The sequence below is a fragment of the Chiloscyllium punctatum genome, chromosome 7 (assembly GCF_047496795.1).
Source record: "Chiloscyllium punctatum isolate Juve2018m chromosome 7, sChiPun1.3, whole genome shotgun sequence".
NCBI classification, from domain to species: Eukaryota; Metazoa; Chordata; class Chondrichthyes; order Orectolobiformes; family Hemiscylliidae; genus Chiloscyllium; species Chiloscyllium punctatum.
The window spans coordinates 119,015,850-119,034,567 of record NC_092745.1 but is presented as its reverse complement, the minus strand read 5'-3'; the positions used below and the strand labels follow the sequence as shown (position 1 = coordinate 119,034,567).

Sequence of the window (18,718 nt, the reverse complement as noted above, 5' to 3'; positions counted from 1 at the left end):
AAGTAACATTTCATGTTTTAAATCCCTTAATATTGATGTTTTTGTAATAGTGCAGTTGTTGTGCATGTGCTCACTGAGCTGTGAACTTGATTTGCAACGGTTTCATCCCCTGTCTCGGTGATACCCTCAATGCTGTGGAGCTTCCTGTGAAGTGCAGCTGTACTGTTGGTTGGAATTTATTTGGTATCGTTGCCACTGCTCCTGGTTGGTCAGTGTTCGGTTTACTGATGGAGTCTGTGGACAATGCCCTCTGTTTGGCCTATTATTGTTGTTTTGTCCCAAATTTGTGGACCTTCTCAACTATGTACAGGTACTAAGTGCAGCTGGTGTTTTAGTGACTAGTTGATGTTCATGAACGATTAGGTTAGATTCCCTACAGTATAGAAACAGACCCTTTGGCCCAACAAGTCCACACTGACCCTCCCAAAAAGTAATCCAACCAGATCCATCTTCCTCTGATTAATGCACCTAACACTGGAAAATTTAGCATAGCCAATCAACCTAACCTGCACATCTTTGAATTGTAGGAGGAAACCAGAGCACCTGCAGGAAACCCACACACAGACACTCCAGATAGTCACCAGAGGCTGGAATTGAACCCAGGCTCCCGGTACTGTGAATTGCAGTGCCAACCACTGCGCCACCCTAGTAATGCAGATTACTAGTGGTCAGCTAGTTTGTCCTATATAGTGTTTTGTGCAGTCTTCATGGAATCTTGTACAGGTTTGTCCTGCATATGATAGCTATTCGGTCTTTCTTTTGCTCCAGTGAGTTATTGTCTGAGCGCAGTTGTTGGTTTGTGGTGTCATAAATCCAAGTGGTCAGAGGAGTCTGACCGTCAGTTCAGAGACTTTTTTTAATATATAAAGGTAAAGTGATAGTTTATGGTGCGTTGCTGAAGTTGCAGGGCTATTAGTCCTTGGCAAAGACCTTTTAAGAGGTAGTCATCTCTGCAGGTCAGGATCACTGCAGTGTGTTGTAGCTCTTTTGAGCAGGGTCTTATTACAGGTTCTCACATTTGGGTGGTTGCTGTTTATAATTCAGGATCTGGTCCACAGGTGTGGCTTTTCTGCACTTTTTGTGCATTCCCTGTTCTTTGAGTTCCTGCTACTCTGTAAATTTCATTTACATTGCCACTATCCCTCTTATGAGCTTTAATTTTGCTCACAGCTGGCAATGTAACTAAAGCCTTCTGGAAGTCTATGTATACTACTTCAACAAGACATTACCTTGATTGAGAAGCTACTGAAATATTTTGATAATTAATTGCATGTTAATTTACTTACCGACCATTGAAGTTAAGTTGATTTGGAGTTGCTTGGCTTATCCTCAGACCCTAATGCAATTTCTCAGTCCAAAGTCTGAAAAATTGCAAGCACTTCTGCAATTTCTATTCACACATTCCTCTAATGTTTCATCCAGCCCTGCTGCCTTGTCAAGTTGACAACTTATTTAATCTGTTCCATATCAATTTTAAATCCTTCTTAGCAAATAAATATCCCATCCTTTCTCCATGGCCCAAATAATACTTTGCTCTTTGGTAAAGGCAAACACTAGTTCAATAAGGATTCACAATATAAATACAACAGCCAAGCTGTTTTTTGACTGGCCTTGTGCTTTATTCAAGATGGCTTCTAGTCTTTATCAGCATTACCAGCTTAAAACAAACCTTGAACTCCAAAAAAGCACAATCGTTCCCTTCAATTGGCATGTCCAATATTAGCTCAACTACCTTTCCATTACTAGGCATGAAAAAGTGTCTATATGCAAGAATCAGCTTCAGATACTACTCTCCAAAGCACTACTGTTTACACTTCAAGGGACAAGCCAGAGCCATGGACTATTGGGTCTCATCAAGTTCTGGTCACCTCATGGGTTTTCTGTAAATTCAGTGAAGTAGACATTTTCAGAACAGGAGAATACACAATCTCATTTTATGCAAAGTTAGTAGTAAGTAGATGCATTAAGAATAACCCCAGATGGAAGCACAATCTCAAATAATAAGCAAATGTTACTATTCAGAAGGCCTGTTTTGTTTACATCAACAGCATTCTTCTGATTTCTACTAAGCATATGCTGCTTGCTTGCCTGCCCCGACTGAACAACCTAAAAAAGGTAATGATCAATGAGGTTTTTTTTGCTTCAAGTCAAAGTACTACACATTAGCTCCATGTTCTTTCTTGCTGCCAAAGAAAAGTTATACTGTCAGTTCTGATAACATGACAGTGCTGTTCTCATGTGATCTCACATTAAACAGCATGGATAGTGCATGATTTTCTTAAACTAATGGGGCTGGAATTGCATTATAGCCATACAGGTAACAGAAGTTCACATTCTGCAAATAACAGTGAGTTCTTCTATCATATGTTTCTTCAACACAAATTGGTTCAATGTGGCAGAACTGACTGTAGAGTAACCAACATTGGCTCAGGAAGAACTTGGACTGTATTCTAGAAGAGAAGTTTGGTTGAAATTCAGAGTGCAGAGGGTGAAAGGCTAGTAGGATAAAGTTGGGACAGATGAGTACAAAGGTATCATGCTGCATAAATATAATGGAATCATTAGGTTGACATGGGGTAGGAGCAGAGGCTGGTAATGTTTGAGGTGGAAGTAGAGGGAGAACATGGTTCACTCAATGAAAATAGTTCTGACGATGGATACTTAAATGATCATTATTCTATTCCATTATTTTAAATTTCTTGCACAGATGAGCACAGGTTTCATGGAAGAAATAAAACAGCACTTGGCAGATATGAAATTTATGAAACAGTTAATTTGCTTTATTTCTGTACAAATGTCAACTACCACTTGAATTGAACTACTCCTTCAATAAGTCATTAATGTGTAAGCATGCCACTTAAGGAGCTTTGAGTAACACGCATGATTTTTTTTTTCATTGATATAAAATGGAATTGCTCCTTTAGAAAATCTTCAAGACAAACTCAAGTGTTATATTTAAACACTTTGAAACCATTACACAATTTTCTCTTCCTTAAAATAAATACACTAATCCCTTACACAAATAACATCTCCAAAAAAAAGTTCAATTAACTATTAAACTAAATAACCAGAAGCTATCTTGAATACCTCAAACTATTTGCTGATTGTGATTTCAAAGCTCAACAACCACTCTTGTCATACTAAGTACCAATTCTGAGGTTCAAGAAGTCAACGTAGATACAAAAGCAAAGAAAAAAAATGGTAATTTATTTATGAAGACATCAAGCATCTTTCCAAACCTGAATATGGGTATGTCAAATTACACCAAAAAACTAAAATGAGCCAGTCTGTCATTGATCAGCCTTTCACAACACAATATCCCCAATTTTCACTTTATATACAAATTATCTGGTTAAGTATAAATTTGCAAATATACAAATTAGCTGGCAAGTACAAACAACCGTGAAATTCAGCTTTGGAATGTACGTGCGATATTCTGACACAGTGTAGCCATCTGCTGTCATGTAGTTTCACTGGTTCTCAGCTGTGTTCTTCACTTGAGCTGGTTTCAAAAATCAGGAGGCCAAATTAACTTGAAAAATTTTACATTGGGGAATGCTTAGTTTTATTTAAAACAAATTATTGCGCATATTGCAAAGTAGGCTGGTTCCATTTACAACTGGGGTAGTTTGTCAACCGGAGTATCAAATTTAAATTCAGCAGGGAAGAGGTCAGCAGCTCGCGGATAGATGAGTCTGTAGGACTGCCTAATTGTGACATCAGCTACCCCAGCAATGTCTCCAATCTCTGGAGGAGGAAAAAAAAACAAGTATCAGTAAGATTCAGAATTCACTAGAAGTTCAATAAACACAGCCAAAAGAACAGGGATGACGAGCCATGAAACCCATGCCCTGAACTTGTGAACATCAGCTGCCAAGAATTTCTACAAAACATTTCCAAATATCAGATACTTAGGAGACTAGTTCAAATGATTTCAAAAAAAAAGGGAGAAAATAAAACAACTGCATCAGTAAATGCTTTATTTAGCTTGTGGCAGAAAATAAGATAATCAGACCCTTGTATTCTCATCTTTATCTCACTACAGCAGACAATAGGCCACGATCAAAGTGGAATGCTCAACACTTCATTAAGCAAGCATTAATTTACTGAAGTGATCTAGTGTTTTAAGCAATTCAACAAGGAGAAGGCTTCATCCTACTGAATGCATACAGAGAGTGAGTCACTGTTCAATAAGTGGAACTTTTATCTGTATTTAACTTTCCAGTTTACCACTTTGACTTGACCATAAACAGTACAGCCAAATACACTATCAATGTCTCATTAGAACACTGACTAGTCTTCCATTAAGTGCTTGCTTTCCACTGCAAGGCAAATCAAGTTCCTTCTGAGCCCACAGCCAGTGATCACGTCTCTCAAAACTTAAAGTGGTTTCTCTATTTACAGCAATTCTAACATTAACTACTTTTATAAACATTATCAGTCATGTCTGTAGAGCTAAATGATTCCTGTCTCCTCAGCGTCTGTGCAGTTGTGAATTAATCTTATATTCAACACTTTGTTTTAACCTTTGAAACTAAATATCTACATCAACCTCCCAGACTCCTACATACCTGCATAGTTATCTAACTTCTATACCATAGATAAACACAGCAAGCACAAATGCATAAAGAAGCATGCACCATTAATGTAGTGTATACCATTTTCAAGATGCACTTCATCAACTCACCAAGGCTCCTTCAAAACCAACAACCCCTACCATCTCAGAGGACAACCCAGCAAATACAGAGGAACACCACACCCTGCAAGCTGACGTAGCACTATACTCCCATTCCTTCACTGTCACTGATCACAATTCCAGAACTCCCCTCCTTAACAGTACTGCTGGTCATCCTGCGCAAGATGGATTGCTGTGGTTTGAGGCCATGGCTCACTAGCATCTTGTCAAGTGCAATTAGGGGTTGACAATAAATACTGGGGCAGCAAGTAATGGCCATGTATTGTGAACCTATTACAAAGAATTCTCTCCGTTCCCAAGAACACTGTTTATCGACAAAGAGTCATGCCTGTCCAAGTACTTTTAAACAACCTGCTTAGACGTGTTATGAAACACCTCTGCATCATAAGACCACTAATCATGCCTGTATATTTGTGCAGCTTGGTCAAGCAGACTAACATAACTGTTTAGGAAAGAAAGCTAGATTTATTTTCTGCAGCTCAATATTTGGCTGGACAGTTTATATAAAATGTATAGTTGTATAAGTTTATTTTTAATATAAAGTCCAAATCAAGATGATTCTTAGGAGCAGCACAAATACCTTTTTGTGTTCTTTTGTCAGCTGATGCTTGCGATGCCATATAAATAGCTGCTGCAGCTACTGAAATAGGGCTTCTACCAGGCACCAAATCCAGTTCCACAGCTTTCCTCGCAATGTGTGTTGCAGCCATTTGCACTTGTTTAGGCAATCCCAAGTTTGAACAGAACCTGGACATAAAATCTCCTGTAGTAATTAGATCCACACTGGTCTCCAGAGCTTTCAGAATCAACTTGAAGCAACGGCCTATTTCCTTTTTTGGAATCCTGGACACTGCACATATTTCTAATAATAGAGGAGAAAAAAAACATTAGGTTTGAAACATGTATGGACCAACTGAAAGCATAGACAACTCCAGAGATTCAGGTTGGATAAGAGTGTGAAATGATTCTCTAGATGCAAGTTCAGGTTACTTCAATTAACCAGAACTGTCCTAACACCTGGATGATGCTGTCATCAGTTCATCCACCCTACTCAAACTTAGCTACTGACAACAAACCAAGAGGATATTATGGCACGGATAGCTTCACTCATTTATTATAATGAGCCACACAATTTTTAATACATTTTGACAAACAACATTAAGTAACACAAGTGTTACTGCATGACAGCAGTGTAATGTATCCCTCCAGAATACAATGTATGTTAAATTGACAAGTATAATCATAAGTGCTCCAATTCAAAGTCACTGAAAGATCAAACCATAACAAAAACCTACTTGTTAGGTTGCCAGTTAACTCAGCCAACACGCCACAATTTTTCATTGGACTGGGAATGCTGAAGATATCTGCCAGAGTCAGACTGACAACACTGAATTGCTCTTTGATTTTTTTTATTATTTGCACCTATGATTTTAAACAAGTTTTACACCCAACACTGGAATTCAGATTTCCATTCCATCTCCTCTCCCAACCATGATACATGCTTCGAGAGTAACTGATAATCAGTGCAGTTAACAAGCAATGTTAAAGATCTTAATAAAGTACCATTTCCAATCTTAAAGATATGGCCATATCTGACAAACAATTTTGTTATATCACTTAGTCAAAACATAAAAATCCTGAATAAAGTAATCTCAGCGTTGTTCTAATTTGGAATGAACTTTACCTCCCATTCTCGAGGTAAGCCGGTGTTATGGAATGGAAAATTTTCTTTTAACACTTACACTGACAAAGTAAGCACAAATTAAAAACAATATGGAATTAAGTGTTGAGGAAAGCTCTCATATGCACTATTCAAATACCATTTAGATAAATTCCACTGAACACCATTGCAAAACTGCCAGCAAGTGCTAAATGAAGGAACATTTTGTTTTGTAGACACATACCTACTGAGGACTGGATTGAGGTGGCTCAAAATGATTTCACTTAGGGCCCTTACAGAGAACAGACTCCTATCCCATCTTTCTGGATTTAAATCCAGGTCCTAGAGGTGAAAGAACAATGTTAACTCAGACCACCACCCACATCCCTTCAGTTTTGGCCAGGTGTAAGATAAAAAAATGGACAAGGTCGGTCAATTAAAAAAAAATCTACCAATTTGTTCTTGCTGCCCAGCCTTGCATAACTAATGAATGATCACTATGTACCTCAAGGAGAGGTCACAAACTGTACTCAATAGTATATCCTGCTGGTTCAAGAGTCTTTTGGTTTGCAGAGAAAACAGACTTGATGTGCCTTTCCTCATGACAAACCTTAAACTATTAGAGTGAAAGACTCAAATATTGCAAGTAAAGTAATTTCTCACATCATTTTCAGTCTTGGCTCAGTGCCAACATTCTTACTAATGTGCTATACTGTTGGAACAGCCGTCTTTCAAATTGGCTGTTGAAATGAAATTCAATCTTCTATCTTAGACGAATGCAAAATATGCCTTAACACTATTCAAACATGAAGACCTATGATCATGAACAACAATTGCACTGCCACAACAGGTTGTCTCCTCAAATGCCTCACAGCAATTAGTGAGGATTACATTGTTTGCAGGTTGGCTGCTGTGTTTTTCTATATTACAACAGTGATTACATTACACTTCACTCTGAAATACCAAGGAGGTGAAAGACACTGTCAAAATGCAGATTATTCTTTGTGAAAAAAAACTTAATTAACTGTTACAGGTTAGTATTTCAGCAGACGTTAAAATTTACCATTTTAAATAGTTTTTTTGGACGTAGCACAACAGCCCAATGTTGCACTTAATGCTCATCCTCAATTCATCTGAAAATTCTATTACTAGGCTTTCCTGAACAATCTCAATTCTGCTAATGATAATATCCTGCAATGTCACTGGGCAATGAACTCCAGGATTAATTACCTAGCTGTAACGGAGAAATTCTGACAAGTTGTCAGGATTGTGTACAACTTGAAAGGTGGTAAGATTTGGCCATGTTACTGCCTTTCTTAAATGCCAATAAACTTAGTTGCAGCATATTCTGGGGATAATATGAATTGCTGGCAAAGTATTGCTGCAAACGATAAAATTATTGATAAAATCACCAAAACTGCTTCACCCCAAATACTTTAAAAAATTCTTTCATGAGATGTGGGTTCCATTGTCAAAGCCAGCATTTGTTCGACAAACCTGGAGACCCCTAAACTGAATGGGTTGCTCAGCCACTTGAAAGCAGAGTTAAAAGGCAACCACATTATTGTGAATTTAGTATCACATCTAGGCCAGACCAGGTAAGACAACAGAATTCCTTCCTTAAAAAGTATGTTAATGAACCATACAGATTTTGGCAACTGATGATCAGTTTCTGATCACCATAACCAAAACTAGCTTTAAGTTACAGATTTATCCAGTGAATTTAAATTCCATCAACTGCCATGAACCCATGCATAGGCTGGATTTCTTAATTACTTATTTATTCATGCCACCATACCACATCTCACGCTGTTGAATAGCTGAATTGCTAAACGCATGAACCAGTGTGATCAGCTGCAACATTCCAGACCAGTGTATTACATCAGATTCTTGGCTTGAACCCTGTAGATGGTTAAGAGATTTTGCAGGATAAGGAGCAATACTTTCACAACCAGAGTTGATGTGGTTCAGCCAGTTGAGTTGCTAGTCAGAGAAGAGTGAATAGGTTCTGTCTAGTTAAAGATCATTACTAGACACTTACAACTTTAAAGTCTGTCACTTGTCACACCAAGTTAAATGTTATTTGTCCTGCTACAAGCAAATGTGGACTTCTTTACGAATGGAGTTGTGAATGAATCTGAATATAGGAATCATGAACACCCCCACTCGTGACCTTATGATAGGGGGAAAAACATGAATAAACAGGTGAATTTGGTAATTTGAAAACCCTTCAGGTTTCAGCTTCTAGCAATCACAAATACCTTCTTTTTTGATAGTTATAGCTCTAATCACTGGAGTTTCCCCATTCACTGCCATAATCAGACAATTGCTACCTTGATGTTGAGCACAGTTATACTCTCACCCTGCCTATCATTCAGTTTGTGTCCATGGCTAGGTCAAAGTTACTAATTAAAACTAGTAACACCAACTTCAGTTATCAACAGTCACAGCAATAATTACTAATTACCTGAATAAAAAACCTTGACAATAACTAAAATTAATTTTATAAGATTCAGTTGAAAACAGTGCTACAGGATTTGGTATTAATTGTAGGCCCTCTTACCTTTGAATGTTCGTGGTACACCTTCTTGTCTACAGGCAATGTATAAACAGGCAGAAGCAATGGCATCATTACTCCTTCCCTTTAGGCTTTTTTGTTCATACACTTGTTTAAATAAGTTATTTGTTCGATCCTAGTAAGTGAAATGAAAGACAATATTTGATTAAATTCAGACTTTTTCCAAGTTTTATGCTTCTATTACCGATTTAATGAAGCAACACCATGATAAAACAAATATAACATGAACTTACAACAATATTTCTGGGGAGATTTATCCTGTCAGACATATTACTGATTTCCTTGAATGCATTCATCATTGCTCGATCAGAACTACTCATAGTCCGACGATTTTGATATTTTGCATTTCCAAATTCATCAAAACTTGCTGATCCAGTACCCTGTAAAGAAATATGAAGCAAATAATGCTGACTGAAACAAACATGCTATCTACAACAATTACAAGCTGCAGCACTTTCTTTTAAAAAAACTAAATCCACTACATAAAGGATAAACCATAAACAAAATATGAAATATTGATCATCAGTTTCCATAATTCACTTCTAAAGCACCGTCACAAAAGGTCATTACTCAATCAAAAGGTAAACTTTGTTAGTTTTTACTTTCATGTATTAATATACATTCCATTACCTGCTCATTGCTCTTAACTACCAAATCTCCTTTCCTACATTTTAAAACCTGTTGATTCAGGAATATCCTGGATCACTGTTCAAACAAAGCAGAGTTTGGACTGTAACAATCCATGTATTAGTTGCTAAAAAAATAGCAAGCAACACTCATTAATTTTCATTGGACCACAACCTCTATGGGTATTATTTAGAAACTGGTAGTTTCACATCAGCCAATCCTTACTGTACATTTTTCTGTACACAAAGATAAACATTTTAAAAAACTTAGGAAGTCATTCCCCCAGCATTCCAAGTGATTTATAATATCAGCAAAATTCCATCCAATTTGTTTAGCTTTCATTTATTTTTCAACCACCCTATCAAGTTAGTTTTCATAGTCTCCTCCAACACCTCTTATCACAGACAAGTGTTGCCACACAAATTTCGCAAGGTGTAAGATGTAGCAGTCTTTAACACAAGTTTGGACAAATGAAGTAAATAGACAAATATGTAGATGCAGTACAATGTGGATAAATACTAGGTCATCCACTTAGGTAGCAAAAAGAGCCAGTACAGGAGCAGGGGTGCCTTGCTACAGCTGTACAGGGCATTGGTAGAACACACTTGCAGTAATCTCTACAGCTAGCAGAGGAAGAATGTTCTGGCTATTGAACGAGTGCAAAAAAAGTTTACGAGATAGATTCCTTGGATGGCAAGACTGATGTACAGAGCTGAGTGTGCGCGAGAAGCTGTACTGGTTAGGACTAAGTTTATTAGAACTTACAAAAATATGAGGGGAGAATCAGATACAAATCTTCATGAATTATAATAAGTTTAGACAGAATAGACTCAGGGAGGATGTTCTTGATGACCAGAAGTCCCAGTTTCAGGATAGGGGCAGGCCCTTTAAGACAGATAATGACAAGGCATTTCTTCAACCTAGAGAGCAGTGGCTTGTGGAACTCTGTTACAAAACTATTGAGGCAAAAACTTTGAGGACTGAAGTTCTGAGGATTAAAAGGATCAAAAGATATGGGGATAAAATAGGAACAGGGAACCAAGTCAGATGATCAACCACAATCATATTGAATAGTGAAGCAGGGTTAAAGGGCTGAATGGCCTATTCCTACTCAGATATTTTGTGTTGCTCATGTAAAATAACAACAAAACTAAGAGGCGGCGGCCATATGGATTACTGGAAAAATAAAATCACTGGACTTGAAACAGAGGTTTCAATAAAAGGAATTGGTGAGCAATCTGGTAGCAGCCACCATTTCAAACCAGTTAAGTTAAACCATTTTATGTCAGACAAAGACAACTAAAGCCTATCAAATTAAAGAATGGAACCTATACATTCAGAAAAGATAAGTCTTTAGAAAAGATAAGTCCCAAGGAATCTTCTATTTCTTTAAATAAAAAAACGACTTGATTAGCTATCTTGTAACACGAGTTGTTCAATAGAGGAATTGTTTTCTTATGCAACTGTGTTTAGTTTTGTACACCTGGTCTTTTGCTTAAGCCATACTCCTACCTTTCCAATCATAGTCGACAAATCACCGCCATTTAGGAGTGGATTCTGGGCATCGCCAACTCTAGATGGATCTTTTGTTGCTTTGTCATTGCTAAATGTCCGCCATTCTGAGCCGACATCTATAACTCTATCACCTGTTAAAGAGATGGGCATGATGACTAATAGGGAAATATAACTTTAAAATTACATGAAATAAAACAAACTGTACCATTCTAAGAGTCATACTGACAAACTAGACAAATTATTTACTCCTTTCCTGAACATACATTGTAACAATTTTAACTGAAGCCCTTATTAAAATTATCTAGTGTTAGAGATGAACCTGAGGTTGAGATAGCCTACTTTGCTCTCTAAATACTACCTTTCTTAGCACCAAAGTTAGAGCAGTTTTCAGATAAATTTAAACTGGAGCAGGAAGCAGCCATATAGGCTCTCAACAATACACTGCCATTCAATAAGATTGTAGATGATGTTCTACCTCTGTTCCACTTTCCTCAGAGTCCAACCAAAGCTGGATTAGAAGCAAAATAATAATTGAGTCAAGTCACGTGACAGCAATTCTGCTCCCACTTTCAAGTCATAAATTCTATCGTTACTTTCACTGAACTTCTGCACTTCTGAAAGATACAGGAGGAGATTATTTAAGTATAAATTGCAGCATAAGAATTGATACTTAAAATATGAAAATGAGGAAAACCGGTTTGATTTCAAGCCAGAAAGTAATAATGAACAGCAAGCAATCATGGGCTTTTGCCTTTTATCATGTGCAGTCTGTGCATTTTATAAATTTACCTTCAATTGAGAGGAAGAATCAATTCAGTCGCCATATCATAAATTATTACAACTTGATAAATGAATGCATAAAGAAAGGTACTTCAAGGTACTTGTAATTTAATCTACTACTTTGTTTGGACTGACTCCCATTCCTCCTAAGGAGTACTCACATAAGGAAACCACCCATTGTTTGTTGTACCTATTAACTTGTTAATAGCATCTCAATTGTTCAGCTTACTTTGGTAAAATAGCTGCACCAGGCCAGATCTGATGTAGGCCAAATTGTAGACCACTTCCGAATATTACACACAGGTGGGAAATTGGATTTGATTGAACAATTCTGATGTAAGGCTGAGTACTGGCACAGACATGGGTAAAATAGTCTCATTCCGTGCCAAGATATCAATGCTTCTACAAAAATAGTACAGATTGTGTCAGAATCACACCAAGAAAGATCCAAATCATCTTTGATCTCTCCTGCCAGTGAGAAAAATGTTCCTTGTAATTTGCTATCCAGTCATGAGGTGGCAAGAAACTCAGACAAACAACTTGAACACAAGAGATACAACTAAAGGGGAACATGACTATAAGTACACTTGGCAAATTACATTCACACAAATGCAACCAAACACACTATGCAGTGGAGAATTTGCAAATTAAGAATCATAGTAACCAGTTAATTACGCAAGAATTGAATTCCAATGTAATTATTTGGATTTATCCCACTGCAAACAAAATCTTAAATTCTTTAATGTGGCGGGGCCATCGCAGGCAGGCTAGCATTTGTTCTCCATCACCATAGTCATTAATGCCTTCAACAGCTTTCCCTCTACCCGCCTGGTAATTTCAACATCAACTTCAGATAAAAAGCAAGCCAAGATTTTTGTAGTGCTAGTACAACACATTTATTTGGAACACTTCCAAAAAAATGATTTTAGATTCAGGATAAACAAAATCAAAAAAGCAACAAGGGAAAAGATTTTTAAAAAATGTAGATGAAACAAGAGTTTTGACTAAAACATGCGTGAAAAAAAAAATCAAACCAAACACAGCAAAAAGCAACCACTGAAAATATAGCTTAAGTTAAAGCTTTTCATTTAGCAATCAGACATAGGATACAAGTGAAAGGCAGGCGGCTTGTGGGAATTTAAGAAAACCCTTTTCATCCAGAGGGAGGGAAGGTGTCTGGGAGGGGTAGTTGTAGGCAGAAAACCTTGCAAATTTTAAACATTTATTGAACAAGCAACCAAACTATCAACTTTCAAGGCTATGGGTCTAGTGGGTAGTAATATATTTTTGGCAGTACATAGAACATAGAGCCAAAGGGCTCTGCCTAATGGTTCTAGGACGTCTAAGAGTACTAAACATACAATTTTTAAAAAACAGTCCAATAATGAAGTGCTCTCACCATCTTGCACTCTTATGCAATTTGTTTTCTTTTAGCTATCAGTATTTATTGCCCATCCCTCACTGCCCTTGAACTGAGCTGCTTGCCAGAGCTCTTTTAGGGGGCAGTGAAAAAGAATTACATTTCTGTGGGTTGAAGTCACACGTAGGTAAGGTCAGAAGATTTATTTCACTATTTATGACAATAGTTACATGGTTGCCATTAGAATTTTCTTAAATTGAAATTTCACAAGCTGGTACTGCGAGATTCAAACTCTTATCCCCAGGAGCGCAGACAGGACTCTAGATTATTAGTTCACGGAAATTACTGTGCTACCATCTACCCATTAATGCAGTGCCAAAAAGCTAGTATTTAAACCTTCTAATCTGAAGCTGTAAAATTGACATGTTTGTCTATATTGATAAACTACAAAAGATATGAACAGCCTAAAATTACGGTGACACGCTGGCACAGTGGTTAGCACTGCTGCCTCACAGCGCCAGAAACCTGGGTTCAATTCCCGCCTCAGGCGACTGTCTGTGTGGAGTTTGCACGTTCTCCCCGTGTCTGCGTGGGTTTCCTCCGGGTGCTCCGGTTTCCTCCCACAGTCTAAAGATGTGCAGATAAGGTGAATTGGCCATGCTAAATTGTCCATATAGTGTTAGGTAAGGGGTAAATGTAGGGGCATGGGTGGGTTGCGCTTCGGCGGGTCGGTGTGGACTTGTTGGGCCGAAGAGCCTGTTTCCACACTAATGTAATCTAATAAAATATGCCTAAATCAAATCTTTTGATTATTCTTTGCAACTAATATAGTAGCTACCACCATCCATTAAACTTAAGGGCCACAGGGTGGCTCAGTAGGTAGCATTGCTGCCTCTCAGCGCCAGGAACCAAGGTTCAATTCGAACCTCAGGTGTCTACGTGGAGTTTGCACGCTTCTCCACGTCCGTTGGTTCTGCCGGGTGCTCCGGTCCCCCCCAAATAGTCCAAAGATGTGCAGGTTAGGTGGATTGGCCGTGCTAAATTTCCCATAATGTCTGGGCATGTGTAGGCTAGGTGGATTAGCCATTATAATTCTGAGTTTGTGGAGTTTTGGGGGCATGTAATGCCATTTACAAGTTCGCTGATGACACCACTATAGTCGGTCAAATCTCAGATGGCGACGAAAGACTACAGACGGGAGGTGGAAAACCTGGAAAAATGGAGCACTGAGAACAACCTAGCTCTCAATGCCAGCAAAACCAAGAAACTCATTACTGATTTTCAGCAGGATGTTACTCATGCCCCCCCTACACATTAACAGCACAGAGGTGGAACGAATGGAGAGTGTCAAGCTCCTACAAGTGGTCATTCACAACAATCTTTCTTGGACTGTTCATGTGGATGCACTGGTTACAAAGGTCTCTTCTTCCTCAAGCAGCTAAGGAAATTTGGCATGACAGCAAATACCCTTGCCAACATTGCAGTGTGCCATCAAGAGCATTGTCTGGATGTATCACTATTTTGTATGCCATTCAAGATCGGAGATGGTTACAGAGAGTAGTGAACTCGGTCCAGACAATCACAAAGGCTAACCTCCCATCTACAGAATCCATCTACCAGGCCCGCTGTCAAGGAACGGCCGCCAGCATTCTGAAAGATCCATCCCACCGTGGCAATGCTTTTCTACAACCTCTACCATTGGGAGAAGGTACAGAAGCGTGAACACACGCACCAGCCGGTTTCAAAACAATTTCTACCCTATTGTTAGAATACTGAATAGACTCATACTCTTAACATTCGACTGTACCTGTGATTTTGCTGCTGTTTACCTATTATATACTTATCTATGCTACTTAACTCTGATCTGCCTGTACTGCTCGCAAGACAAAGCTTTTCACTGTGCCTCAGTACATGTGACAATAAATTCAGTTCAATTCAATTCAACGTCATAGGGAGGGGGTCTGACTGTAATGCTCCTTGGAAGATTGGTATAGATTCGATGGGCCAAGTGGCCTCCATTTGCACTATAGGGATTCTATGCAGGGTTCTGGATGTGGACAGTTTTGAAGATGAAAAAGGTGAGGCTCAAAGAAAGAAGAACACCAAAATAGTCGACTCATAGGTGTCAAAAGCCGAATAAGAGTTGAGGTTAAATGGCAATCGGCTTGTCTTATGGTCAAAACGACAGGTTTCTATAGTCTAGTTCAGTCACAAACAATGGCTGGAGTCAGTGGTTTGGTAATATAGTTTGTGGAGAGAGCTGAAGCCAGTTGCTTCAGTCCTACCAAATTTTTAGTTAAAAAAATCTCTGCAGAGTAATCGAACGAAGAGATGACAATAAGGCAGAACTGAGTGCTGTCAGTTTACATGTGGAATCTGATGTTGGGTGTTTGGATGAAATTACTGAGCAATGAGAAATAGGGATAAATATATCAGGAAGGGTGTGGGTAACAGCACAGAAGAGAAGAAATGGCAATTAATTTATCTTGAAAGGAGGGGAATGATATTCATTCTACCAAGACTGTGCAAACAGTTAATACTGAAAGAAAACAGTAGCTCATGTGTGATATTAAATTTGCTAGACTTGCACTGCACATGTTTAGATTTATACTTCTGGAAAACAGCAAGCTGTATGTGCAAAAAGTCTTATTGATCTTAAAACTTTTAAACTAATTTCTCAAATGAAGCATGAGCATTGTATGAAAATTGTGACAAAGAAACACCAGGTATGTTGAGGAAATAACATCTTTCTAAAATTTGGTAAACAAAAACATCTTTGGACCACTAGCAGTGATAATTCCTAGATAATTCCAAGACTAAACAGTTCAGGGCAGGAACTTGGCTGCTGGTCAACAAATGATGCGTAGTTTAGACACCACACATCCTAGTCTGCATGTATAAATAGCAACATACCAGGGCGATTGACAATGAACAACTCAACAGTGCATGAAAAAGAAAGGAACTGTTTGTTACTTTAGGGAAGTTCTTATTTTCATCAAACAGCCTCAATTTCAAATAGCAATCAATGCATTGTAATACAAAACAGAAACGAACACATACATACAGATAAATTTTATGTAATACACAGATGAATGTAAGTAACAGAAATATTTCTGTATTTACCTACTACCAGCCCACATTCAGGGCAGATCATATCACCAGCACGGTAATCTTCCACCAATATGGCATCTGGATGGTTTGGACATTGTACTCTGGGCAATGGATCCCCACTAAAACAAAGAAAAAAATCCAAGACTTAATAAAGAACTTAAATAATTACCTACCTTTAGATTTTAGATTAGATTCTCTACAGTGTGGAAACAGGCCCTTCGGCCCAACAAGTCCACACCAACATCCATGACTGATGCACCTAACATACACATCCCTGAACACTATAGGCAATTTAGCATGAGCAATTCACCTTATCTGCACATCATTGGGACTGTGGAAGGGATCAGGAGCACCAGCAGGAAACCCACACAGACATGGGGAGAATGTGCAAACTTCACACAGACAGTCACCCAAAGCTGGAATCAAACCCGGGTCCCTAGCAGTAGGAGGCAGCAGTGATAACCACCGAGTTCACTCAGGCCCAAAACTTGCTGGCCTCTTCTAGTATCACAAAGCTGCTGATTTTATCTCAAACATTTCCCAAGAATCCAATGGATCCCTGCACACTTCCAAATCTAAGCTCCAAGTTGTCAATGATCCACGTTCCAATGACAGTCATGCCTTTATTAGCCTAGCCCAAATCCCAATTCTAATGTTCCCTGCCTGAACCCCTCCTCTAAGAAGTTGCTTTAAACCTACCTCAGAGGAAAGTGTTGGTCCCTTAATTACTGCGTTTGATAATGCTCCTGGAAATCACTGACAGATTTAACCATGTTAAAGGCACTACATTAATACAAAGATCTGCATTGTAATAATATTTAATAATAAAACATGCTAATGAGCCATCATAAAAATAGGTTATGAATTTTCAGAAGAAAAGAAAGTTTAAGAGGTACATCTAAAATGGCAAGGGGACTGGACAAAACTGCTCCTTTAATGCCCAACAGTTTCAAAAATGAAAGACACCCCTGAACAATTCACTTTGTTAATCCACAGTCGGTCACATTTGATTGGCTTGCATGTGGTATGCTACAATTATATTCTCATGTTGTATATTTTTAAGTCAATGCCAATATGTCAAAATCCTGGCTTGTTGAAAACACAAGTCTTACTTCAATTTTTAAAATAAGTAAACTAAATCTAATGATTAAATCTGATTTAGAAAACAAAAGCACACATTTTTACCTTCAGTCCTGTAAATAGCATACCCAATGATTGTATGATCAAAGCATATTTTGACAAAGATACAACCACTTAAAATGGGTAGTGTTTATCAATAACATTTTCACCTCATTTGATGACACTTCCAATACAGTACACCATACCTCTTCAGAGCTAACTGAATCGTCTATCAATACGGTGATCACCATTCCTCATCAAGCCCCCTCTTTGTCATCCAAATACCCCTATAACCAAGAATGTGTCCTCTTCTTCAATTCACTTTGAAGTAACAGTCAACTCAAACGTGCCTAAGATCATGCTTCAGAAACCACCCCATCTGAATGAAAAGCCCTGAGTTCTTTTGATTTTTGTGACTCTGATGTCTGGAATTAATCTCATGGCCTTTTTGTGCTTTGCTTCCAGCAAGGAAAGGTGGATGCATGATTTGAGAAGTGGTCATACAAGAAAATCATGAGTCTTGGTTTCAACCTTCTGCCTTGTATTCAACTGTTCTAACTTTGCAATTCAACAATTGATGAACATCTGGTTTAAGGCCTCTGTATTAATGTTGCTCACTTTGTCATTAACCATTCTAAACAATACATTGTGATCTACACTGACCTTTACCCATTCCTTTGTCTGCCCAACTATTTTATGTCTCTGGATTCCATCTCCACTTATCATTTACTCTTCCCCTCTTTCAGATTGAAGATCTGAACCGCCCCCCACTCTGGGGGGGTGGGGGTCTCTGTTCCATGATCGGTCAATACATACTCACAATCAGTCTGGTTCTTTAAGACTTCACCCTTTATTTCTTCATGCGGCCGGGCACAGATCATCCAGAAACACAGAAGTTACACACTTGCATGTTCCTCAGAGTAGCTGTGCACATGGCTTAAAACAAAGACATTTTTATACTTTTCTTAAAGTAAGCTATAGGCTAAGATTGTAAAGTACATTCAGACAATTACCAATCAAAATACAATATGGCTTAATTTGACAGTTACTTGGTCCAACGATATTTCCTGGGAACTAACTTTGTCTTGGAACACTCAGGCCTTCATTATCTCACTAACCAAGTCACTGCACCTGCATTTGAAGGTCAGTTTGCATGGCTAGTAATGTCTTATCTAGTGTGGTTATTTCTATGCTGTAAAGGAAGAATGATCTGTTAATCTCTATTGAAGCAGACTGAGGTTAGTCAATTATGCAGCTATAGCAGAATTAAAA

The 18,718-nt window shown here is 38.3% G+C and overlaps 1 protein-coding gene across 1 annotated transcript in view; it reads right to left on the bottom strand.

The window, feature by feature from the left end:
• Positions 1 to 3,186: 3,186 nt before the first annotated feature.
• gtf2b (general transcription factor IIB) overlaps positions 3,187 to 18,718 on the bottom strand; it is a 30,712-nt gene continuing 15,180 nt past the window's right edge. The window contains exons 2-7 of the mRNA XM_072574731.1: positions 16,340 to 16,446; positions 11,074 to 11,207; positions 9,168 to 9,314; positions 8,920 to 9,049; positions 5,277 to 5,558; positions 3,187 to 3,747 (exon numbers count right to left, since the gene is read on the bottom strand). Coding sequence (XP_072430832.1) covers positions 3,614 to 3,747; positions 5,277 to 5,558; positions 8,920 to 9,049; positions 9,168 to 9,314; positions 11,074 to 11,207; positions 16,340 to 16,446 — 934 coding nt within the window. The 3' untranslated portion in view covers positions 3,187 to 3,613. The remainder of the gene's footprint in view (positions 3,748 to 5,276; positions 5,559 to 8,919; positions 9,050 to 9,167; positions 9,315 to 11,073; positions 11,208 to 16,339; positions 16,447 to 18,718) is intronic.